The sequence below is a fragment of the Pteronotus mesoamericanus genome, unplaced genomic scaffold (genome assembly GCF_021234165.1).
Source record: "Pteronotus mesoamericanus isolate MK-2021 breed Mesoamerican mustached bat unplaced genomic scaffold, CSHL_Meso_final contig_52, whole genome shotgun sequence".
Classification (NCBI taxonomy): Eukaryota; Metazoa; Chordata; class Mammalia; order Chiroptera; family Mormoopidae; genus Pteronotus; species Pteronotus mesoamericanus.
In genome coordinates, this window is record NW_026555189.1 from 13085049 (window position 1) to 13110110 (window position 25062).

A 25062-nucleotide genomic window follows, 5' to 3' on the forward strand; every position below is an offset into this window, starting at 1 on the left:
TCGTGTTCCAAGCTGCCCTGGTTAGAGTCAACAGTGGGAAAGTTGCCAGAGCTTTCTCACCAAGGAAGCTGAGAGAATATTCTAAATGCTGAACGGCGGTTCTTGCTTAAAGCACACAGTGGTCATAAAAACCACTTAAGGAAAAATTAATGGGAGGAAAATGTCTTGAATGTAGCAAATAAAAAACAACTTTATGAGGGACATGGAAAAAAATAGATTTACTATGAAGGGATGGTAATATTGGAAAATAAATTTTACACCAAAAATAATTCAACGAGTAGTATTTACAGAAGACCTCACAAAAGAATTCCTATAAATAGCACTATCCTTTCCTTTGTTTTTTTCCTTCCCTCCTTCCTTTATTCAACAAATGTCTATTGAGTACGTACTGTGTTCCAGGCTCTGTTGGGAAAGCCATGGCAAGCGAGTAAAACATCATTCCTCCCCTTGCAGCCTCTCTGGCTGGCTGGAGGGAAAGCCCCTAAGCCGAACACTACACAGTCCAGGAGTCCCTGACAGAAGGAGCTAGAAAGCAGTGTCAGGGTGCTGTGGCAGCTCCTTCTATTCCGAGGGCCAGAGAAAGCTCTCCCGGAGGCAGTGGTCCCAGGTAGTGAGAGCATCACACGCAAAGGCCCTACATCGAAGGAGCCTGGTCCTTTGAGGAAAGGGAGGCTGTAGGGCTGCAGAGGTCAGCCGGAGCCACGGGGCAAAGGAGGTCTTGGAGGCTGTGGTGAGGAGGAGGAGGTTTTGATTCTAATTTTATGGCATATAGAAATACCGCTCCCTGGGGGAGCAGGGAGAGTCACTGAGGGTTGTAAGCAGGAAGTAAAATAATCAGCTTGGCTTAACAAAAAAAAAAAAAAAAGAAGAAGAAGAAGACAGCCACAAGCTGTGAGGAGAATGGCCTGACAGTGTGGGGAGCTCACAATGGGAGCAGAAAGACTAGTCAGGAGGCCGCTGTGCTTGCTGGGCAAGAGCTGCTGGTGGTCATGGGGACGAGCCAAGTGGATGGGCTGACTCATCCAGGGCTCGTTGGAAAGGGTACTGTGACCCAGATGAAGTGAACTCAGAGGGCAAGCACTGGGACTGACCGCATCCCACCCAGGCTAATTTGATCACTAAAATTTATTCTATTAGTTGATGAAATGGATAGCATCATTCCTGGTGGAAAGACAAATAAGGTCCAGATTGCATGCATTAATGTCTACTACCAACTGAATATTCTGTATGTTTAAAGGCCTAACCACATTTTCGGGCCACATGACAGTCCTCTGCAGCAACCTATTGTCACAGCTGAGATTTTAGCAGGTTAAGGAATCTGCCCAGCTGGGCGGGACTGGGACTGAAGCAGATAACCCCCGGCCTGCCCTGCGACGAGCGGAAGGCAAGGAAACCTGGGCATACACCGGCCCTGAGGGCTGGCTGCTGGTTCCGGCCCAGGGCAGGATGAGCCCCTTTGCCCACCCGCCCAGGAGTGGCCTCTGGTAATGCTGGGAGCCACGTAAGCCAGCTTGGGATCTTCTCCCACACGTGTCTGCAAAAGCCTTCCCACCCCCAGCTGGGCTTTTTCTCTCTGTGGCCTGGGCTACCCCACCCAGGGAAGACCTGCCTTATAGGTCGTGGGCAGCAGCTTCCTGCTCAAGGGGCTGACTTCTGTTTCAGAAAACTGTGTCACATTTTCACAGAAGCTGGCCTGAGCGGGTGGGAAGAGTTGGAACAATAACACTCCAACTAAAGAGAACCCTACAGGAAAAGGCCTGGGGGTGGGAATGAAGGCTGCAGGCTCCAGGAGTTGCACAAGCGGCCCAAGGTACAGAGAAGCCTGATTAGGTGATGTGTTCACGTTGGAAAGATTTCTGCCATCTGCCTGCCTGGGAGCAGGCAACGTGCGGTGTGGGCTTCCTTGGTAGGCGATGCCCCGGGCAGTATCAGGTTCTGGACTGGAGACCACAGGATGATGACAGACTCAGAAGAATGTGATCAAACTGCCTATGTCTTTAAAAAGCAAATTTGGCTTGAGGGGGTCCTCAGACAAGTATAAAGGGAATCTGAGTTGTCATTTGGATTTTTGTTTCAAATGAAACAGCTTTAATCGGTTATATGCATGTGTGTTTAACCCTATTTGAAACCTACTGTACTAGTTTCTTGTTGCTGCTATAACCAAGTGCCACAAATTTACTGGTTTAAAACAACACAAATTTATTATCTCACAGTTCTGGACAGCAGAAGTTTGAAATGGGTCTCACTGGGCTAAAGTCAAGGTGCCAGCTGACTGGGACCTCCTGGAGGCCCCAGGGGTGTATATGTTTTCTTGTCTTTCCCAGCTTCTGAGGCTCCTGCATTCCTTGGCTCATGGCGTCTTCCTTTATCTTCAAAGCCAGCAGCATAGTATCTTCAAAGCCAGCAGCGTGGTATCTTCAAAGCCAGCAGCGTGGTATCTTCAAAGCCAGCAACGTGGTATCTTCAAAGCCAGCAGCATGGTATCTTCAAATTTCTGACTTTTGCTTTCAGCATCACATCTCCCACTTTGAACTTCGTGCCTCCTTCTTATAAGGGCCCTTGTGATCATACTGAGCCTACGTGGATAATCTTCCATCTCAAGATCCTTAACCATATCTGCAAAGTCCCTTTTGCCATGTAACTTAATATATTCATCGATTTCAGAGATTTAAAGCGTGGACATCTTTGGGGGCTGTTATTTTGGGGACTTAATGTGTTAAAGTGGGACTACCACCCACTTTAACAAATTAAGGGAAAGGACGCTAAGTCAGGCAGCTGGGAGCAGGATGGACTGGAAGCAGGCAGGTCGATGTTAGGGAGACCTGGCCTGAGGCTGCTGCAGAGTCAGCGAGGAAGATGCTGGTGTTCTGGGCTGGAGTAGAGTGGGAAGAATGAGCACAGGACATGTTTCAGCGGGAGGACTGCCTAGTCCTGGGGACTGTTGGGGTCAGATGGGCAAAGGCTTAAGGAACCTGTGTAGATGGTAGTGCCCCTTCATAGGGCCCAAGGGGAGGAACAGGTTTTTGCGAAGGCGAAGAGGTCATGTAGGGATGCATTGCTTCTAGATGCCTGTGGGCCATTCAGGAGAGGTGCTTGGCAGGCGGGGGGACCCAGGGTCTAGATAGCTATGACTCTCAGAGCCTTCCTCTCCCTGTGGGCATACATGGGCTCATTCTCCACCTTGATTTCTGGGTTACCATCTCTGCTTGACCCTAAGTTCTCCATTCCAGATAGGAGCTCCGGAGCAATCTTGTATTTCTGAGGCCGGAGTAGCACTGTTATGTATTCTACATTAAGTCTGAGTTTATCAGCCCTGGAAATAAGACTATTTATTTATTTTTTTAAATTTATGATGACTCATATTTGCATTTTTAAACAAGTATCTGTGCAGGAAAAGTGTGGTAGAGCACTAACACTTGATTTCCTCAGTCACAAGTGCAAAAGCAGGATTCAGACTGAGCCTTTAGGGTCAAGGCTCCTGGCCCAGACCAATGTCCCTGCACTGAGGTCCTGATTACAAAAGTCACATTATTTTGGGAACAGATTCCTGGACAGTCTTGGGACCTATGTCCAGTAATGACATGGCTTCATCTAGTCTGTGCATCACCATGGCAGAGGGGAAAGCATGGCAATGAATGTTTTTCCTTTCGAGATACTTCATGGTTTCTGGGCCGAGCATCTCTGAACCTCCATAGTGTTTCTTTATGGATTTTGCAGTCGAGATACAAATCATCTTTTTGGCAAGCATTTGGTACCAGGGGCTCCCCGAGATACGGATTTCAATCTTGCCCTCAGGGTCCGGATCTCCCATCTGGAGCAGGACTTCGAACTCCCGTTGGAACGTTGGGAGGAGGGCTCTGTTTAGACCAAATATCTTTTCCAGCACACACACTTCCACTTGAAGCACTGCTGGTTTCAGAAAGTCCTTAAAATGAGACCTGTGTGGCATTTGTGGAGAAAAAGCCACTTCCCGGAGTAGAAACTCTTCTTGTTGGTCCCCGGGCTGTGCGATCTGTTCAGGGTTGTCATCAGACTGGATGCCATCACCAGAACCTGGGTTTAAATCTAAAGGAAGAGAAAACCTCATGTGGATAAGAGACAGGACAAGGCTGACCGAGTCAGGACAAGACTGCCTGGAAAGAAGACTTTAAATCATAGAGAGATAAAGTCACTTGAACGAGACTCTTAACCGGCATGTAACAGAGAGAAAAAGTTACATGCACAAGACTCTCAACTGGCCTGCAATAGAGCAGGAGTTGTTGAGCATAGATTTTAGAGATTGGGATGTTCTGAGCAGGTAACTAGCCAGCAGCTCACCAATTTAGAGCCTTGGAGATATGAATACAACACTGGTGTAAAACAAAGGCTCTTCCTTCCTTTTACCTGAGTTCATGGCTTTCAGGGAAACCAGGTCTACAGGCAGAGAATGAGAAGAGTCCAAAGGCCCTGGAATAGAGGATGCAGGTACCTCCTGCGTCAGCCCCCCGGGTGGGGCATAGGCTATGGGCCTCAGTGCCCCACAGGGTGCTTATCAGACTGTTAAAAAAAAACCCAAAAACTTTATTTATTTTTTAGACAGAGGGAAAGGGAGAAAGAGAGGTAGGAAAACCTCAATATCAGAGAGAAACATCATTTGGTTGCCTTTTGCTTGCAATCCAGGCACATACCCTGGCTGGGAGTTGAACTGAACCCACGACCTTTCAGTCCTCAGGCTGGAGCTCCACTCTTTGAGCCACACCAGCCAGGGTACTTTTCAGACTGTTTAATATTATAGGTGATCCTGGTCCTTGGAATAACCTGGGTTAGAGAAGCTCAGGGGTGACAAAGACTGAATTTCCTACCACCCTGGAAGATGGGGTCACCCAATAGGATTTATGCTTGATTTATAGGAAATAAAGAAAGGAGATACTTTGCGCAACATATTTTAAGCTCTTATACTTCACACTGTATAGTATGAGGTACCTGCTTATTTGTTTGTTTGTTTGTTTGTCTAGCTCTGTCTTCCCCTTAGCAGGGATCTCAAGGGTGGTCCCCACGATATACCCATTGCCCTACACAGACTCATTAAAAAGTGCAGGAATCTCCCTGAGAATGGTGGTCTAGGGAGAAACTGGAAGAGGGCAGTTTTGGAACAAGTTAGAGTTTCGACAAGATAAGCTATGGGATTGGGGTGATGGGAGGATGAATTTTCCAGAAGAAGGCTGGAAAAGAAGGCTTGGGTGAATGGGCAGGCTTAGCCCGGGTGCAGCCGCGAAATGACGCAGCGCGGTTTGGCCGCTGTGGGGCGCCGTAGCTCGCGCCGTTGCCAGGGGAACGGGTCCAGCGCCCGACGAGGCCCAGCCAGCCCCGGCCTGGCCCGGCTGTACAGCCATCATACCCCTGGATCCGGAGCCCTAGGACTCGCCGTCCTAATCTCCGCTGCGCAGCCCGGGATGGGGCTCCGCTCCGGGGTGCGCCGCGGCCCGTTCCCGGGGGCCGTCCCAGCCGGGAGGGCCTGAAGCGCGGCCGCCCGGAGAAGAGGGGCGTGTGGACGGCCAGGCGCGAGGGCTGAACCGCTGGGAGACCTTGGCGGGGCCAATCTGGCTCGGCCTAAACGACGCGCAGGTGAGGAGCTACCGCCGCGGTTCTCTCACCTCGAAGCCTGGCTTGGGCCACCAGGCTGCGGCTGCCACCGCTCGGCTGTGTTCTCCGCTCGCTTGGGCCTGGGGCCCCGCGGCCTTGGCTCCGGGGATCTGCCAGAGCGCGGGGCTCCCTTCTAGTATGCACCGGGTTCACAGACCTGCATTGAGAGCCTACCGTGTGCCGGGGGTGGGGCCACAGAGGGCTCCAAGCAGTCTATCTCCGGACCACACGGAGGACAGGGTGGGGGACAAGCGCCAGATACACAGCTGAAGTGATTTCAGGTGGGGATAAGGACTCTGGAGGTGAAATGGAAGAAGGTGGCCGAGAAGGGTCTGTTGTCAAAGTTGACTCTGAAGTTACGACCTGAAGGTTGAAAGGGAGCCAGCATTTTGAGCAGGGGAGGGGTGTTTCTGGAAGAATGAAAAGCAAATGCAAAGGTCTGGAGTCAGCAAGTTCAATGGTGAGGGAGCCCTGGTGGATGTGGTGGGAGTTTCAACTTTGTTCTAGCAGGAGGAGGAGGAAACCATTGAAGAGTTTTGACGAAGTTTCAAGTTTTGAAAAGCTCACCTCACTCCGGTTGCTGTGCACAGCGGGGTGGTGACAGAGCACACCAGGAAGTCAGCTGAGGATCATCCTAGTTCTGCCAGCCTAACTGTGCCTCCTCGATGAGCTTGCTTAGCCTTTCTGAGCCTCAGTGTCCTCAGCCGTGAAAGGGGGTGTTGCTCTGCACGGTGTTTGTAAGAGAGGAAGTGAGGGTTCACCTACCCCAGAGGCTAATGGCTGGAGAGGTCTATGAGAACAGTTTGAAATGATAGGATCTAACTCAAGAGGGTTGTGAGCGTTTTACTAAGTGAATTCCTTCAAAGCACTTAAGGCAGTGCCTGGCACCAACGCGCCCCCTAAACGCTAGTGGTGGTGATTATCATTGAAACCCTGTAGGGGAGCAATCATGGAGGCTTGGATTAGGGGGAGGGTAGCAGAGATGGTAAGAAACGGCTTCGCTTCCCTTGTGGAAGGAGGGCTGGGTTTGGGAATGGGTGAAGGGCGGCCCCAGCTTTTGTGGAACTGGTGGTTCGCTGTGGGAGACGGGTTTATAAACAGATAATCTTCATAAGATGGAATAAAAGCAACATTGGTGCTTAATTAACTGTTCTTTTTTTTTCTTTTGTTTTTCTTACTTTGTTCTGTCACAACTTTGTTCTTAATGATTGTTTCTTGGTGGGTGTTCTCCGAGGCTTGCTCCCTATAATCAAGTGAGTTGATTTCCTGGTTAAAATCAACAACCCTTGCCTCCTCTGCTCATTGGCCTTGTTTCTGCTCCATGTTACTCTGTCCTTCTTGTCCCCACTTTGCAGAGATTGCTTCAGGAGGAGAATGGCATAGAAAATGTCTGCAGACCACATCAACTCGGGAATGGCTGGAGTTTCAAGCTCCTCTTGCCCTAGCATCCGACCTCTGCATGTTGTTTAAGTGAGAAGCCCAGCCTCGTCAGAGACCAATGACTGGAGAGGTCGATGAGAATGGCTTGAAGTTCCAGTTTATTTTGTGGGGGTTGTTGTGAGGTGCATCTCTGAGTCAAACTAGAGCACTTTCTAGAATTTTAAGGCCAGAGACTTCTTCTGGGACCTGTGGGGAGTTTTAATAAACGGAGTACTTGCTCCTCAAAGTTCTTTTTAAAGACTCTTTACGCTGTAAAACAGTGTGCACCATGCCCTCCTTTAGGTGCTTACGTTAGGCATCTGTTAAATCTTGGTGAAAATTATATTAAAAGCAGATCCTGTGAGAAAAACAGATAACTTATTTAGAAATATCCACAGAAAATCTCTCACACAGCAACCATAAATCCTCTAGCTAAAATGAAAGATGGTTCGGAGCAAAACCTTCCTGTGGTGTGTACCTTCTCTTTGGGTTTGTAGCTGAGCTGGCCTTTGGCCAAGGACTAGAACAAGGTCCTGCCCAGCAACTCCTCCGTTGTGCTGTCTGGTTGTCTGATTCCGGCTTGGACAAGACCCCCAACAGCTCATCAGGAGCTCTGCGGCTCTTCCTTAAAGCTCTTTAGCTGGACGAGTCAGAATTGCTCTCAAGATTGAGAAAATATTGAACTAAAAATAAGCATTCTTGTTGCACGGTTGTCAGACAGGAGTTCCATGTTTGTTCGGGGTGGTACGGGGCTCTGGACCACATGAGCGTGTTTGGTCCTCCTGGCAGCCTAGTGGGGCCGGAGGGCAAAAGGTGACACCGCTTAATTATCTATTATTTGACAGGCTTTTTATTTTCCCTAAAGCAGTACATGCACATGGTTAAAAGAAAAAATTCAGCAGTACCAAGGAGTGCACAGTAAAAGCAAATCTGTCTCGCTCCTAGCCAGTAGCTCCCCTTCCCAAAGGCTGACCCTGTGTTTGCTTCCTTGTATTTCCTTCCAGAGAGAACCTGTGCATATAGGAACACAGACACCTGTCCCCCGCCTTTGTTGTTGCTCGCACGGCAGCACTCTGTACAGCCATCACACACCTTGGTTTTCTGTTTACCTGTCATTCCCTCCCTCTTTGTTTTTGATGCTGAATAGCATTCCATAGTGTGGATGTGCCCTAGTTTGTTTATATTGTTTTTTTGTCCTTTATTATTACAAACAAGACTGCAATGTATCTTTGTGTACTTTGTGAGTATGCGTATCCTAGAAACGGAATGTGGGCCTAAGGGTATATGTGTTCTAAAGCTTGGTGGACATTGCCAGTTTGCCTTCCAGTTGATTTTTTTGAAAGGCGAGTGAAGGAGGAAGCCCCGAAGTGCCTCTGTGAAATTTGCACCCCCTACCCGGGTTCCTCAATCTGTGAGCGGCTGTGCAGGAACCAGAACGGGGCTCTGTCTCTGGGCTTAGCCCTGGTCCCTTGCTCTAACCTGCCTCTCCCCATCGGAGGCTCAGGTCTCTGGGCTCTCCGAGCCTCTGTCTGCTTCACTCCCCTGACCCTCCCTCCCAGTCCTGTGGCCTCTCTCCACAAGCTCTCTTTAGTAATTGAGTTGATTGTTCCTTGAAATCCTCAACCTTCTTGCAGGAATCCGGCAATGCCCTCTCCCAGGCGAGTACTTTTCCTCTCAGTTTGCTTCTTTGGACAACACCATGCGTGAATTTCAGAAGCACATCTCTCAGTATGGTCTCGTTGCAGTGGAGGTGGCAAGAGGGAAGTGGACCAGCTATGCAGCTCTTCTACAGTTGCATGTTTTACGTTCTCATAGAGAACTTGAAATGTTAAGATTTCTTTTATTTAAATAAATTCAGGTAGTCTAACCTTATTTGGAAATGCTCTTTTAGGCTTTCAGCAACTGAATGCTAACTTGAACAGATTATTGGCATCCTGGCAATGGGCGTCACCTTGCTGGGACAAGGGGTGGCTGCCTGCATAGCCCCTCTAGCCTGCCTCAGAAGCCAGGTGGGTCCTTTGCTTACCAAGGTGGCAGCTGCCTTTGGCTCTGACATTCCATGGGGCCTCTTCCCTCTTTTCCCTCTGTCTCCACCAGCTTGACTCTGTGGTTTGTTCTGTGGTAGCAGAAGGTACATGAAGAATCTTATCAAGGCCTGCGTATCTCTCAGCCCACCAGAGATGCAGCTGGGAGCTCAGTGGGCAGCGGGGAGCTTGTGGACTTGACTTCCGCCTCCCAACCGTCTCCTCCCAAAGTACAGGGCTGCTGAGCTGCTGTGTTGTCACTGCCCCCAAACCCTTTCCCCTCCGGCTCATGCTCACTTCCCCACTGTGACTAGAAAGCTTTCCAGCCCTGACTGATGTGGCTTGGTGGGTTGAGCACCAGCCTGTGAACCAAAGGGTCGCTGGTTTGATTCTCAGTCAGGGCACATGCCTGGGTTGTGGGCTGGGGCCCGCGGGAAGGAATCTATCTCTCCTGCATGGATGCTTCTCTCCCTCTCCTTCTCTCCCTCTCCTTCACAAAAAAAAAAAAGAAAGAAAGAAAGAAAGAAAGAAAGAAAGAAAGAAAGAAAGAAAGAAAGAAAAGAAAAAAGAAAAGAAAGAAAAGAAAAAAGAAATCTTTCCCAAACCTCTGTCACCTTTCTGTCACTCTCCTGCTGTGACTCCCTGTGGCCCCTTCCGCAGCACCCACTTCCTCACCTGGGCCCCTGTGACCTACCCCTGCCGCTCCCCAGCACCCCCTCCAGGACCTTGCAAGGCTGCCAAAACACCCCTTCACCCATTGCCCTGATGTCCGTTTGGGTGTTTGGGTCCCCGAAAAACAAGCCCTTGAGAACAGGAGCCTGGTCTCATCTGTGTTTACATCCTCAGTGCACATAGGGGCTGGGCCCCAGTAAGTGTTGAGTGGGCCAGGGTGTGAGTGTACAAGCTGGTCACATTGTCCAGGAGCAGAGCCACGGATCTTTCACTCTGGTCTCCTTGAGAAGCGCTGAGAGGAGAGGAAGAGCCAGAGAAATCCCTGAGTCTGGTGACAGCGCTTGATCCCATTTTGGATTCTCTCTGGCCTCCCAGTTTTTTTTGATCAAAATCTTTTGGGCCAACAGAATGCATGGTCACCAGCTCTACAGAGGAAAATGCCATCAGTTAAGAACTGGCCAGTCCAGGCTTCGAGTCAGGTGGTTTGTCTCCTGACCAGATCAGGGATCTACTCTGCAGTGCTGCCACGGCGGCAAGGGACTTACCAAATAGCACTGTCCCCTCACCCACGGTCTTATCAGTGGTGCCTCTCTGGGCCAGAGCTGCCCCGAAGGCTCTTTCCATAGGCTCCTGGCCTCAGATGGTATCTCCTGCTGCCTCAGGTATCCGGGCTGCATCAGGGCTCTGGGGGTGCCTGCGGCCACTGCCAGCCCCCTCCAGGGAGCAGGGACATGTCAACCACATACCTCTGCTTTTTTTAGAAAGTCCCTCAAGGTGTAGGCCTGTTAAGGTGTGGGGATGGCAAACAGAAAGCCAGGACTTAGGGATCCCAACCTGTGTGTTCCCTTCAAAGCTGTTGCCCTGGTGATGATGTCACCGGAGAAGCAACATGCAAGCCACAGGGCTTCGCCCCTGCCCCGCGCAGAACCGCCCCGCGGAACTGCATTCGCAGGGCTTGCGCTGGTCACCTCTGACTGTCTCCAGAAATCAAGGACAAAAATTTGCTACCATGGGGACAGCCAAAATAAAGTGATACCAACTTTTTAGTCACCTTTGATTGAAGGCGAGGAGGGTAGAATGGTGATCCAGTGGCCCAGTTCTTATGACAATGTGTTCCTTGGGACCACTGATGTCAGGAAGCAACTTCAGCCAACCCCGCCACTTTGGACATGCACCTCATAGAATATCAGATGTCAGATGCCTCAGTCTGGAGAGATGAGGACGGCCCACCCAAAGGGCTGTTTTAAGGATAAGTGTGACCTCTACCATTCAGGGAGCACTTATGTGTCAGGCTTCACCTACAGTGTCGCTGATCTACACGCAGTCCCAGGCCGGCAACCCTTACCCTGTTTTGCAAATGAAGAAACGCAGGATATTCAGCCAGTAGCTGCAGAGCCAGGACTTAAACCTAGATCCTTTTTCCTCCAAAGCTGGAGGTCTTTTCTTGCCTTTTGCTGCTGCTTCTTGAAGACAAAGCAAATGACCAAAGGATTCCAATTGAGTCCCTGGAAGAAAACTAAGGTCGTTTCATTTAGCTTTGAGATGAGCCTCCTCAGAAGTGGCTTCAGATATGCCAGGCTTGGCTTTCAGGAGGCTCTGGGCCTCGGGAAGGATGCATGTTCAGCGGGCAGGATGACAGCCAGGGGACGGGGGAGCTGTGGCGGAGGAGGTGTGGGCGCGTGGTGCTCGTGTGGCCCCGGGGAGTCGTGGGTGCGCGGTGGCTGGGCAGAGTGGCCAGGTGGCTGCGGGTGGATCAGAGTTCCACGCCGTTTACCACACCCGCATTTCCTTTTATTGCAGATGTTCTCAAGTCAGCAAACATTTACTGAGTACCTTCTATGTACAAGGTATGTTCTGGGTGCCTGGGGGAGGGGATGTAGAGACCAGAACAGGGGTGAAGAGTCACAGCATATTTACTGCCCTTAGGGGAAGCTGGAGTGATGGGGCAGACACACGGGGATGGCGGAGCGTTCCAAATGGCAAAGTGGCTCGCCCAGGGGAGAACGAACAGGAGGGCCCCCACTCCCCTTGGAGTGCCCCTGGCCGAGGCGACGCTTTCAGCAGGCTTAGGGCCAGTTAGCATGTGCTGGTCCGGGAAGGGAGGCAGGCCCATGCGCATGGACTCCTGAGGGTCCAGCTGGCAGGGTTTTGTCCCCAACTCCTGGCCTTCCCACCAAGAACTCCAAGTGGGCCTGTCTCTCCAATTATGGTGCTGCCTGCCCAGGCTCTAGTCCTGTCTCAGGCCCGGGAGATACTAGGGTGGGGTTCTTCTTCCTGTAATGACAGGCCCACCCTGCCTATCCAGCCTGTAACCTTGGCCACTAGGCCAGCTCTTGGGCCTACGGGTGGCTGGGTGGGGTAGTGCTGCCATCTGGTGGCGGGCTTGGGCTCTGGCTGGAGCCGGGCCTCCCCTGAGCTCCCTCAGGTCAGCCCGCTTTTCTTTATTTTCTTTTCTTTATTTTCAGAGAGAGGGGAAGGGAGGGAGAAAGAGAGGGCGAGAAACACCCATGTATGAGAAAAGAGAGAGACCAATTACATCAATCTGTTGCCTCTTGCATACCTCCAACTAGGGACCTGGCCCATAACCCAGGCTTGTGCCCTGACAGGGAATCGAACCAGTGACCTTTTAGTTTGCAGGCCGGTGCTCAATCCACTGAGCCACACCGGCCAGGGCCAGCCTACCTTTCTGTTCGCAATGCATCAGGCCCAGATTTTACTTGAAGGAACATGATCATTTCCTCTTCTGGAGGGAACTGAGAAGGAACCCTCCCCTCTCTCTTGTGTGCTGGCTCCTCCCCAGCTGAGAAGCCTCAGCAGCCCTCCTGAGGCTCAGGGGAGACTGTCCGCAGCCCTCCCCGTCCTAAAGGGATTACATGCTTGCCTAGGAGCAGAGGCCAGATTCCCCTTCTGGACAGCTCTGCTCCCTGTTTCCCTTAGCAAATGGTAAGGGGGCCCTCTCTGACACTTGCATTTGGGCCACAGGACAGAGGTGACTAATCGTAACAGAATCAGCATGTGTTCTCATCGCTCTGGCCCCAGCCTGATATTGTTACCAGATGAGAACATGTCTTACTGGATTTAACTTTGATGGCTGTGGAGACAGAAGACTTTGAGTAACAGGCAGCGCCACTGTGTCCTGAATAAACCTTGGACCCTCCTACCTTGCATTGGCCAGGGCCGGGGTCACAGCTGGCTCTGGGGCTTGAGGCTACACCCCACTGCCACGCTCCCCCACTGCCCAACTTCATCATGCTAGGGCTCTGGGTTCCCCTGAAGAGTAGCTGGGAGGTAACTTTACCTCCCAGCCTGCTTCTCCCTGCAGCCCCGCAACTTGCCCCCCCCCCCCCCCCCACCCGCCCCCGCGCCAAAAGCTGGCTGCAGGCATGGGCTCTGGGATCCAGCCCGGGGCTCCTCAGGCTAATGCTCTCTCTGCTCTTTCTCCCTCTGGAGATGAACATCTGCAACAAGCCCTCCAACAAGACAGCCCCTGAGAAGAGCGTGTGGACAGCGCCCGCACAGGCCAGCGGACCCTCCCCGGAGCTGCAGGGCCAGCGGTCACGCCGGAATGGGTGGAGCTGGCCCCCTCACCCGCTCCAGATTGTGGCCTGGCTGCTGTACCTCTTCTTCGCTGTGATCGGCTTTGGGGTCCTTGTCCCCCTCCTGCCTCACCACTGGGTGCCTGCTGGCTATGCTGTATCCTTGGGAGAGTGTAGGGCTCGTGTATGGAATTGTGGGGACAGTGGGTAGCAGACATGGCAGAGGCCTGAAGGTGGGCTCCAGAGCCTCAGAGAGCTCAGGCAGGCAGGTGCTGTCTCTTCCCTGGGGTAGGGGGACCAGCTGCCTACCTGCCTGGCCTCCAGCCTCCATGTGGCCCAATGAGGTGAGCCTACAGAACTAAAGTCCCTTGGAGCATTTATAGCCCCACAACAGAAGGGAACCCCGTCAACCAAGGGACCACTTGAAAGCTCCCTTTAAGTTAATTGTGTCCAGAGCTCAATAAGGGATAGATTAGAGAGTAATTATTTCATCTACCAAAGAATTTTTCACTTTTCAAAACAGGCCGTGGTAGAATTCTTTTACGTAGTAAGTTTTCTGATACATTTAAAGTGTGGTTTTATTTTGGACAGGTTATTATGATCTACTCATTGATTTTGTAAACTGTGCCCTTTTAGGGTAAGGTTGAATTGACAGAAGGTTTAAAGATGCCCTGGAGGCTCCTGAGAACAGTGACAAGCAGGAGCTTGTGTGAGCCTAGTGGTGTGACTACAGAGGGCGTGGCTGCAAGGCTGAGAAACTGGAGCGCAGCAGGCGGCCAGAGGGTGCCCCCGCGCGTGTGCTTCAGGGAGACAGTTCCTTAGGCGCCTCCGGGAGGAGGGCTAGGGCGAGCTAAATGAGGTTGGCAGGGATCAATTTGAATGCCTCGGAGTCAGTGCGGAGCTTGGTCCCAGCTCGGCCCTCTCAGTGCTCCCCGAGGCTGAGCAGCTGTCTGACAGGAGGAGTCCTGCCTGCTTTCCAGGGTGGGGACAAGGAGCACACAAGGACGTGTGTCTGAGCGCCAGCATGCACAAGCCATAATTGTAAGTGTGCCGTCTTGGGAAATAACAGAGCCCTGGGCTGGTGAGTGACCAGGGCAAGTGTGTGGAGAAGGACTCTAGAGAAGGTTGCCATCCTCAGATGCCAGCAGTATCGCTGGGGGACTTCCTGGTTCACTAGGCCCTGGGGCTAGTCAGCTCTGTAAGTGGGAAACTGGACTTTCCCTGAGGTGACCAATAGGCCTTAGGGCTACTAACTAGAATGCTTCATGGGATTTTCTTCTCATGACGTGGAATGGGCACACCCCTGACTCAGGATTAGCTGGGTTTATGCCATGTGGTTTGAAGTGAGTGCTGTCAGAATGAATAACAGGCAACTAGAGTAACTTTCACTTATTGAGCACTTATATATGCCAAGCCCTGTGCCAACCCCTGTACCTGGATTACCTTATTTGATCCTCAATAATTTGAAGGTATTCCTCCCATTTTACTAAGAAACTGGTTCTCAGAGAGGTTCAGTGACTCTCCGAGGTCACACAGCTGGTACCTGGTGAGGCCAGCAGAGCTGCTCAGGCAGTGGGGGTGGTTTGAGGGTTTTGCCCTCTCCACACTCATTGCTTTGGGCAATATGGAGGCTCACAGAACCACCAGGTCTGGTACCCAGTTTCTAGGCCTGGGTGGTTCTCCTTCCTTCTGTCAAAGCCACCTTCCTTCTGCAGGCTCCCTCAGGTGAGGCAGGGCGATAATGAGGGCCAAGTACCCACCTTGGGCCTGGATCTGGCCTGGGACCTAGGGTTGCAAAGATTAGCAAGGCAGGGCGCCAGCCCTGCGGCGCCGAGCCTCCAGCTGGGGGAAGGCCTTGTAGACTGGAGATGGTCCTGTGGTGAGCGTGTGGTAGGACCTCACGGAGGATACTGGGGGTGCGGGAGGGGGGCCGCTAGACCAGCATCGCCGCTGGCCCAGACGCACACCTGCTGCTCACAGCGCCCCTCCTCACCGATGCCTCACCGGCCTGTCCAGTTGCTCTTGACTCCACCCCTTTTCTTCATCACCTGTATCCAGTCAGTCATCAAGTCCTGTTGATTTTTGCCTCCTAAACAGCCATCAAATCGCCCTCTTTTCCCCACTGCCACCTGCCTCTCTTGTCAAGAGGACCACGTCCTCACCAAACCTGTCTCCCCGCACACACTCTCACTCTGGCCAGGCCATCTGTGTCTCCGCAGCCACAGTGCCCTTTCAAAAAGCAAATATGATAAAGTTGTCCCCCAGCTAAATACCCACTAATGGCTCTTTTTCTACCTTAAGGAGTGAGAGTCAAGATGCTCAAGGCTGTGTTCTGGCCTCTGCTTGTCTCTCCAGCCTCTTATATTATTTCCTCTGTTGTTGTTCCCCGTTGTGACACCGGCCTCTGCCCGGAAGCCCCTGGCCTCTCTCCCCACCCAACACTCAGCTGAGTCAGAAGTCAAGAACTGACAGCCCGTGAACCAGTTTGGCCTGCAGATTTTTAAAAATTAAAAAAAAAAAGAAGATTTTATTTATTTATTTTTACAGACAGCGGAAGGGAGGGAGATAGAGAGAGAGGAACATCAAAGTGTGATTGCCTCTGACTCCCCCACCACTGGGGGACCTGGCCTGCGACCCAGGCAGGTGCCCTGACTGGGAATCGAACCAGAGACCCTTTGGTTCACAGGCCGACACAATCCACTGAGACGTACCAGCCAGGGCAGATTTTTTAATGTTAATTGAGGGATAATTAACACACAAAAGGACAGATCTTAAACATCCTTTTGGCAGATGGGTTTTAAAAAATTAGTTCCTGGGGGGGTAGGCAGAGACAAATGTATTTGAAAAAAAAAAAAAAGAAAAATTAGTTCCTTGTCAACATTTAAAAAATAGAGACCTCACATAAAAATCCAGATTTTTGGTTCCTTTTGAAAAGCCAGAATTTGGTGACAGAGGCCCACATTCCGTTTGGGGGCGGGGCCTCACTCTTGCGTGGCAGCCAGGGACTGAGCTGGAGTCACGCCTCTGGTTGGGGCTCTGCTTGCTCCTAATCACGAGCCAGGTCCCCTTTCCGCCTTTCATTACCTGCTAGGTCCTTGTTACCCATTCCTCTTCAAGTCTCAGCTGAGGCATAATTTCTCAGGGAAGCTTTCTGGATCCCTTCAGGCTAGTTGAGGTCACACAAACTCACATAGTCCCATGAGCTTTCTTCGTTGTGATCGACCCATTATTTGACCAACATTTGTGTTTCCCAGCAGACTGTAGGCTCCCTGGGGCCAGGGGTCATGTCTTATCTTGCTCCTGCCAGAGCCCTCAGTTCCTGGCGTAGAGGAGGACCTCTGTGAACAGTTGAGTGAATGAGCTGGGTTGTGGGGGCAGGGGAAGTGTTGACACAGGCAGGAAAGGAAATGTTTGCCCATATTCAGTGTGTCCGAAGAGAGTCTGGAATGGTGAGGAGTAGTGGTTGCTGGTACCAGAGGGCTTGGAGAGGAGCCAGAGTGTAAGGGGCCTTGGCACTGAGCTGAAGAATAAATTCTAGCTTGAGGGCCCTTGAAAGCCAGTGTAGGAGTTCAAGCAGGCAAGGCTTTAACTTTAAGCTCTTCAAAGCTCACTCTCGGACCAAGTGAAGGGCAGGTTCAAAGGGATCAAGAGAGGAGGAGCAGCGTCGGGAGACTGTGGAATAACCCAGGCAAAAAGGTAGAAGCCTGACCCACAGCCAGGGCCACAGAGGGGTTTTGATGGGTTACAGGTTTGTCTCCTTCAACCAGGTACAGCGCATTAGGGTGGAGCCTGGCTCATGCAGACGTGTAGGGAAATTTGGAGGAGGAGGAGGGGGAGGAAGGGAGAAAGGTTGGACAGCTGATGGATGGAAGATGAATGATGGAAGGATGATGTTTGCCTGGCTAGCAAGAGGGTGAATGAATGGAGGACGCATGTCTGCCTGGGTGGAATCTGTTGGTGAATTTTTAAACATTTAGACTTTGCTGCAAGTTGTCAGCATATTCATTTCCAGCATTTGACCAATCATCGAGCAGGTAGGTTCTGGAAGAGCTGTGTTTCAGCTCCAGGTGTTAGGTGTACTGTCCCTGGTCAGGCCCTGAATGTGTCAGGACATCCTAGATGCTCAGCCCCAGGGTTCCACGTGCCTGGCCTCCAGGTCAGGGAGGCAGTGGTTGTATAAGGCCCCGTCCGTGAGTGATTCTCCATCTGGCCCAGCTACTGAGAAAGGATGGCTTTTTCCCTCTCGGAGTAGACTTCCTGTGAAAGCAAGACAAACAAGCTTAGAACTTATATTTTGGGTCCCTTGAACTTAGAGGATGGTCTCTTTCAGTCTCACTTCATCATATAGAATCTCAGTCAGAATTGGAGGTCAGACCAGCCAAGGCCAGTGCCAAGCCTGGGACCGTGAGGCCACGGCCCTGAGTTTGGGCCTCTCGGCAGCAGGGGGCAGTAGAGCAGCTGGCTTGTGAGCTCTGTTACCAGATGGCTGTTGTCCTCTTCCACCTGGGACTGGGTACGCTGGAGAGGCCTGACAAGGAAGTCTTCTTGGGTCCTGGAGGTAGGGGGTGGCACAGGCTAAGAGTCCCTTAGTGAGTGGGTCACATGGAGGCAGAGAACAGTTCTCTGGCCACAGGAAGCCGGGGTGGGGCTCACAGCTGGCAGCGTGTGGAGTGAGCCTTTAACCTGCTGGGCCAGTGTATGGGCGTCATCTTTGCCGGCCACCTCGTGGTGCACCTGACTGCTGTGTCCATCGATCCAGCAGATGCCAACGTGCGGGACAAGAGCTATGCAGGGCCCTTGCCCATCTTCAACCGCAGCCAACATGCACATGTTATTGAAGACCTGCACTGCAATTTGTGCGACGTGGATGTGTGAGTGCATGCGCACTGAGGGTGTATGTGGGCGATGAGTGTGCCTGGGCAATTGTCAGTGGGAGCTCAAGGCAGAGAGGGGCATGCCCAGGGTTTTACAGCCCTCCTAATAACTCATGTTTTATACAGTCAAGAGTCTTGATGGAGTGACAGAGAATTAAGTGAAGGAGAAGTTAAGGAGAAGGTAATTGGAAACAGAAGATGAGGGATAGCATTTCCAATAGTAAAAGTGGGAAACGTTTGGCATGACCACAAACCCACAAACATTTCTAATGACTAACATTGCCAGTCACCACCTCCCACCCCTGTCTCAAGCATTCCCAGATAGGGACAGGGAGGGGGTTTAACACTTGAGCACTTGCTGTGTGCTGAGCGCTCATTAACAACCACCCTGCTGGGTGGGCAGTGTCTTTTACCACAGAGGAAGAAGAGCCCAAAGCTCGGAAAGGCTGAAAGGCCTGTCTGGGGTCATCTGGCTGTTGGGCAACAGAGCCAGATTCACCACCAGCCTGCCTCGTGCCTGAGCTGATACGGTTATTCTCGTTTACCCATGAGGACTGTGAGGCCCCCAGAGGCCAAGTGACCCCACTCCAGGCCTCACTGCTAGTGGGGAGACGAGTCAGAATGTGCGGAGCCCATATCCCCTTGGCTGGTCCAGACTGCCTCCCTAGAGGGCTCCCCGCCCTCCTAGAGCTTCCAGCCTCTCAGCCTCAAGTAGAGGATAGGGCATGGAGGTGTGGTCCAAGCACAACTCCACACCTCCATTCTAGAGACTCAGGCAGCCTGCTGGAAGGGGTTCTGTCCACAGGACCCAGACAGTCCATGGCATTAAGTAAGGTGCTCAGGACTTCGACATCAGACCATCCTTTCCTTCTCTAGGCACCAGTGTGGTGTTCTTCAGTGGGTGCTCTGGCAGTTGCTGCCCATTCCAGGGCTTCTTCCAGCCCTGGGGGAGGGCTCCCCCCTCTTCCGCATTTCGTTGGGCTTCCCCAGTCCCTCACTGGGGCTGGGAGACTCCTATTCCTAAAGTGATGTCTCCTCATCTCTGGCGTACTGACCTGAGTTCACCCAGGTGTCACCTTGCTCCTCTTCCTTTGGCTCCCTTCGGATGAGCCCAGACAAGATGAGGTTTTCTGAAGGAATGCTGGTATAATTCCCATAGACTTGCCGGGAAACAGGTGCTCAAAAAATGGAGACGTCGGGGAGAGCCATGTAGGCCCTGCGCCTGCATCCTGGCTCCACACCTGCATCGTCTCCTGGCTCGGCTCAGGGGTCCTTGCTTGGAAAGGAAGTCCCATTTCCATTTCACACCACCATCACCTGGTGCGCAGATCCTAAGTGGGAGAATGTAATACCCCCTACCCATTCTGCTTCTGGGTCCTCAGCTCTTCAGAAACGCTGCCTCCTTCGGGTGCCCCGCTCCTCAGGGCCGGCAGAGGGCGCGCACGCCCCCCGGCACTGGGCTCTGAGGGTTCGGGGAGGCGCCGGTGGGTAACCCGCTCCAGGTCTGGCGCTCCGACCCATCCCCGGACTCGCAGCTTCAGCCAGCCCCTGCAGCGGTGGCGAAGGGGAGGACGAGCGGGCGACCGCACTCCTCCTCCTCCCCTCCCGCAGGAGCGCTCGCTCCAAGCACTGCAGTGCCTGCAACAAGTGCGTGTGCGGCTTTGACCACCACTGCAAGTGGCTCAACAACTGTGTGGGCGAAAGGAACTACCGGTGAGAGCGGACAGGGGCCGAACGGGTGCTTGGGGATGTGCGGCTATGGAGACAGCAGTAGGGCGGGGGCGGGGGCGGGGGTATTTGGAGGAGCTGGGTGCTGGTGTCTATCTATGTGTGCCTCTGATGGCTGCCTCCTGTGAGTGCTGAGGGTAGGTTTGGGGTCTTCCCTCTGCTGGGCCAGGGAAAAGTGGGGACCTGCAGGGGTGGATGCCCACCTTTGCCTTTGCCCTAAGCTGGGTGAGGAGTTGGGGCTGTGGGATCAGTGCCCTCGCTCCCTGTCCCAACCATGGGTCCTTCTGAGCTCTGGGCTCTTACCCAGCTGGAGCACCTGGGTGCTAACAGCTGCCCACGGCTGGGCCCAGGCTCTTTCTACACAGTGTGGCATCTGCTTTACTGGGTGTCCTACTCCTCGTGCTGGTGGCCACTTATGTCTTCGTGGAGTTCTTTGTCAATCCCATGAGGCTACGTACCAACCACCACTTTGAAGGTCAGTCTGGGCTCCAGGCCTGCTTCCACCCCTCAGGCCTGGGCCTGTTCCGGTCACTGGTCACCGCCCCAGCTAAGCACAGCCTGTCTGTGCTTCACAGTCCTGAAGAATCACACGGATGTGTGGTTCGTGTTCCTGCCTGCCGCCCCTGTGGAGACCCAGGCTCCTGCTATCCTGGCCCTGGCTGCCCTGCTCATCCTCCTGGGCCTGCTCTCCACAGCCCTGCTCGGCCACCTGCTCTGCTTCCACATTTATCTCAGTAAGTGCCCCCCAGACCCGCACCCCTGCCTTGCAGGGGATAGGGGTTCCTAGGCTGCAGGGAGGTACCAGTCGGTCTGTAGAGCCCTGAAGCCATGCCCCTTCCCACTGCTGGCTCTCTGTGGTGGCCTGGTATCACTCCATGGCTTAGTGTGTACGGGGACAATGGTTTCAGCCTGGGACTTGGTACCCTCCCTCACCTTCTGAACTCCAGGGTCCCCTTTCCACTGCACTGAGCCCTCTCCTCACCCCCTCAGTGTGGCACAAGCTCACCACCTATGAGTACATCGTGCAGCATCGTCCACCAGAGGAGGCAAGGGGGGCCCACAGGCAGCTCGAGTCATGTCCCCCCAAGATGCGGCCCATTCAGGTATAGAAGTGGCCCAGAGGGCTGAGGGGGTGGGAAATGGGAACGGGGTGGTGGGCTGTGCAGATAGCAGCCAATGATGAGAAAGGGCAAAGGGAAGCAGGTCTGGAACAGCAGCTGGGGTAGGGGTGCTGGGCAGCAGGGGCGAAGCCAGGCCTGCGCTGAGGACATGCCTGCTTGCTCAAGCGCGGGCACAGCACAAAGGAGCCCTGCATTTTCCCAACCCCACGCATGCAGCAGTCTAGGGTCCAGCATGTGCTGGAGGGCCTGGAACATGGGGGCCCAGAAGGCAGCAGGTTGGGGTTGCAGGGGAAGAGAGGGAGGGACCAGTGACTGGGTCACCAGTTATCTCCCCCCTGAGCCCCTGTACACTATTTAGTCCTTAAATCCGCCCATGAGGCAGGCAATGTTGCCACACCCATGCTGCAGATGAGCACACTGAGGCCAAGGAAGTTTAAACAGAAGCTGGGTCTAGTCTAGTTAGTTCTGGGAATAGTTAGGTCTCAACACTCAAGCAGGAACCCTCCAACCCAGCCTAGGGCCTGGCCAGCCCAGCTGCTGACCATCCTATCCCTATTCCCACGCCCCATGGCTTCCTGAGGTCAGCAGCTGAGGGGAGGGGAGGTCCGGTCCTCAGAGCCCCCAGGGATTGGGAAGGCAGGGGGCCCAGGCAGGCCTTTGCTGGGAAGGCTGAGCCCGAGATCCCAGGTCCTCATGGCAACTAGACACAAACACAGGCTGATGGGTGGGTTGGGAGAGGGCTTGGGACCCTGCCTCTCCTGTTCTCGTTGCCAGGGATGGGTCAGGCTGCCAGCTCTGGGGGAGTGCTGGCTATTCGTGGAGACCCCCTGCCACACCACTGTGTGCCTGCCCTGATGCTGGGCACTAACCCTGTGTAAGCACAGTGGCGGCCGTCCTGGGGAGCGGGTATCACCCCCGTCTCCACTTCACAGAGGCGTCTGAGGCTCAAGCCGCACAGTGCTGCCCACTGAGGCAGGGCTGGCCCTGGGATGTCCAGGCTTCAGAGCTCTGGGCCCCTGCCCAGTAGTCACTGCCTGCCTAGGCTTTGGGGCCAGATGTGCCAGCAGCAAGGACATTTAACATCGTCTGCAAAAGACCTGAGGGAGGCCTTCCCAGTGGGAGGACGGGTATGCAGAAGAGGGAGCAGAAGCTGAGGAGCCACAGTACCGCCCATGAATGCGCACGTGTTGAAGATCTCTGAGGGAGGATCCTCGGGACAGTTGTGGTGAGGGGGGAGGTTTTGAGTCGGGACTCCCTCAGACTTCCCCAGTTGGCTAAAGCCTAGCTCCTGTCCTATCCTGGCCCCTCAGGCTTCTGGGACCATCCTCTATGGCTATCAGCTTCTTCTGCCCAACCCTTCTGGAGTCCAGGGACATCAGGGTGGGCTTTGCCCCTCTCTGCTGGGCCTCGGAAGGGTGCTAGGTTCACAGTGGGGAAGAGGAAAGATGTGAAGGGAGGATTACCCTGAGGTCCCAGTCCTTGGGACTGGCCTTAGACCACTTCCTCTCTCCCAGACTGGCACCCCTACACTCCTACCCCAAGGGCCAGCCCAGGCAGAGGTTGCACATGTGGCTTGCTGAGACTTCAATCTCTGCATTTGTGCACCCAGCCTGTGGCCGGCTAGGCTCCGTCCCCTAGATCTGCCAGTGCCCCAGGCAACCTCCCCACCCCCACCCTGGGCAGGAATGCGGGAGGGGCCCCACTCTGGAGCGGTTGTCCCCAAACAGAAGCTTGTTTTAGAGACCGCGTGTGCTGTTACATTGTCGTCTCTGCATTAGTCAGGACGCCTGGGTCTCCATGGAAACAGCTGCGGGGCAGGCGACAGCTGTCCGGGTGCCTTCCCTTACCCCCACCCCCGCCCCCTGGGGCGGGGCGCCTCATGGCCCTGACCCCGCCCCACATCCTTGGCACTAGGCCTTCCCGCGCTGACTTTTTCCTGGCTTTTGTTTCCTCACCTGCAGTCCTGGGTGCGCAGCTGGAGCACGTCCTGCGTGCTGGGGTGCAAGCCTAGGCCACTTCTTTGACGTCCCGACCTCAGGCCCCTCCACTTTCAAGCTCTGCAACAAACAGGGTCACTGTTAGGATCAGCTTCTAAACAAGACACAGAATTCACCCATAAGCCTAGTCCCGGGTGGGGTTGTGGTGCTGTTTTTTCCACACCCACCGCCTTCCCTTTCTGGTTAGGGGTGGGGATGACGGAGCACTCCCCAGCAGCCGAGACTGGTTGGTACTCTGCAGATTCAGCTCGGCTGGAGCCGTGAAGCCATGCACACAACCTTGGGTGCACACCTGGGCTGTGAACTGCGAGCTGCACTGTGTCTCAGCTGAGGAAAAAAATTGGTTCAGAGACTGGAGTCCTGGGAGGGGCTAGGAGCACAAGAGGGCAGATCTGAGCACCTCTTCCCCATCACCACCCTTGTCTAGAGCAGCTCTTGATGATGCATTGGACCATGAGACTTGGGGGCTTCCTGGAGGAAGCAGAGTTTGACTAGATGGGATGAGGAGGTCCATGGGGGTGGAGTAGGGTCCAGAAATGGGTGTTTTAAGCCTTATCCTGCAGAGGGGCTTTTCCAGAATAGCTAGGAAGCCTGGAGGAGAACGGCGGACCTCTGCACCCAGACCTCTCACAGAGGCCTGGCTGGGGGGTGTTATGTCCAGGACTGGGTGGTCTCAGGACCTATAAGGCCCTGAGTCCACACCTGGCCGCCCAGCCTTCCTCATCCCCACCTTCCCCAGGGGATGGACTTCTACATGCGGACCTTCAGCCATGTGCGTCCAGAGCCCCCTGGCCAGGCCAGGCCTATGGCAGTGAATGCCAAGTGAGTGTGATCTGGGCATGTGCCAGCTGGGCATCTCCCATGGGCATGGCAGGGCCATCTGAGGTGGGAGAAGGGGAATGGGCCAATGCCAAGGCAAGTGTCTGGGTCCAGCCCAGCCTGGCCTTGGACAGACCAATGCCTCTTTATTGTCTGCTAGGAAGGGAGGCTCATCTGAGGACCTCCATCTTGGGTGGTGGGATTTGCCAGATCATTCACATTCAGAGCTTACCTTCCTACTTCCCCCTCAGCCCCTCTCCATTCCTTGCCACCAGCGGCCAAGTGGAGCCTCCACCACCCTCTTCCCCAGAGACAGAGATTCTCGCTCTGCCCCCTGGGATCCGACCCCAGGTACAGGGTTCTGTGCTGGGCCTCCTGCCCCCGTGGTGGAAGGGGATGGGAAAGAAGCCTCCACCATGCCTCACTCCTCTGCCTCCTTTGGCGATGAGGGACCTGGGGAAGGGGCACTCAGGCTCCCTGCTGTTTCTGCAGAAAAAGAGGAAGCCGGGTGAGGGCCCTTCCTGACCGGATCCTGCACCGGGAGCTCCGAGGGAGAAAGGTAGGGGCCCGAGAGAGTCGCAGTCCCTAGTCTCACGTTTCCCTCCACCTCGCAGGGCCCCGAGCCCCCGGCCACCGCTCCAGCTCTTCGTCGGATTCTGCGGGCGCTAGCCCGGTACACGCCGCTGGCCCTGCAGGCACCTACCACTCGGCGTCAGCCGAGTCCATGGACGAGATTCCCGTGGCTCAGACGCGCCTGGGCAGCGCCGCCCTGGCCGTTCCTGGAAGCAGGGGCGGGGAGCCGGGGCTGGCGCTGCAGGCGCGTGTGCCTGCTGTTTTCGTGAGCCCGAGCAGCGGCGAGCCCGGGGCGCGGGGCAGCCCGGAGGCCGGCCTGGCTTAGCGGCGCCGAGAGGCAGGAGCGCCGAGGAGGAGCGGCCGGCCCGGCCGACCCAACTCTCTATGCAACACCCCCACCCTCGCAGACCGAGTGCACTTTAGGAGCCCCTACTGCCGGCGGGATCGGCCCCCTTCCCCCACGACTCAGCAATACCCGCCCCACTGACCATGATGCTCCAATAAACCTTTTTTATGCTTTTGCGGACTTAACTGCAAACTTTTTTTATAGCAAGGGCCACGGGCCCTCCTGGAGTTGGACCATTGCCCGTCAGCTTAGGGGCAGAGGATGGGGTGGGCCCGCTCCCTTATAGTAGGCATATGGCCACCCAGGGTGTCCTACGGAGGTAAACGAGGAC

The 25062-nt window shown here is 54.0% G+C and overlaps 1 protein-coding gene across 1 annotated transcript; it reads left to right on the forward strand.

The window, feature by feature from the left end:
- The first annotated feature begins 5313 nt into the window (after positions 1-5313).
- On the forward strand, positions 5314-24858 carry ZDHHC1 (zinc finger DHHC-type containing 1). The gene is made up of 12 exons (XM_054579327.1): positions 5314-5604; positions 11538-11584; positions 13188-13430; positions 17969-18144; positions 19759-19860; positions 20226-20350; positions 20451-20609; positions 20866-20978; positions 23733-23815; positions 24064-24163; positions 24305-24320; positions 24427-24858. Exons 2-12 carry the CDS (start codon positions 11576-11578, stop codon positions 24708-24710), a joined length of 1410 nt encoding a protein of 469 aa, XP_054435302.1. The 5' UTR covers positions 5314-5604; positions 11538-11575; the 3' UTR covers positions 24711-24858.
- Positions 24859-25062: the final 204 nt, after the last annotated feature.

Coding starts and splice junctions, on each gene's coding strand:
- ZDHHC1 (XM_054579327.1), top strand. Junction 13,431..17,968: donor GGGTGCCTGCTGGCTATGCT/GTATCCTTGGGA, acceptor CTGCTGGGCCAG/TGTATGGGCGTCATCTTTGC. Junction 23,816..24,063: donor CCTATGGCAGTGAATGCCAA/GTGAGTGTGATC, acceptor CTTCCCCCTCAG/CCCCTCTCCATTCCTTGCCA.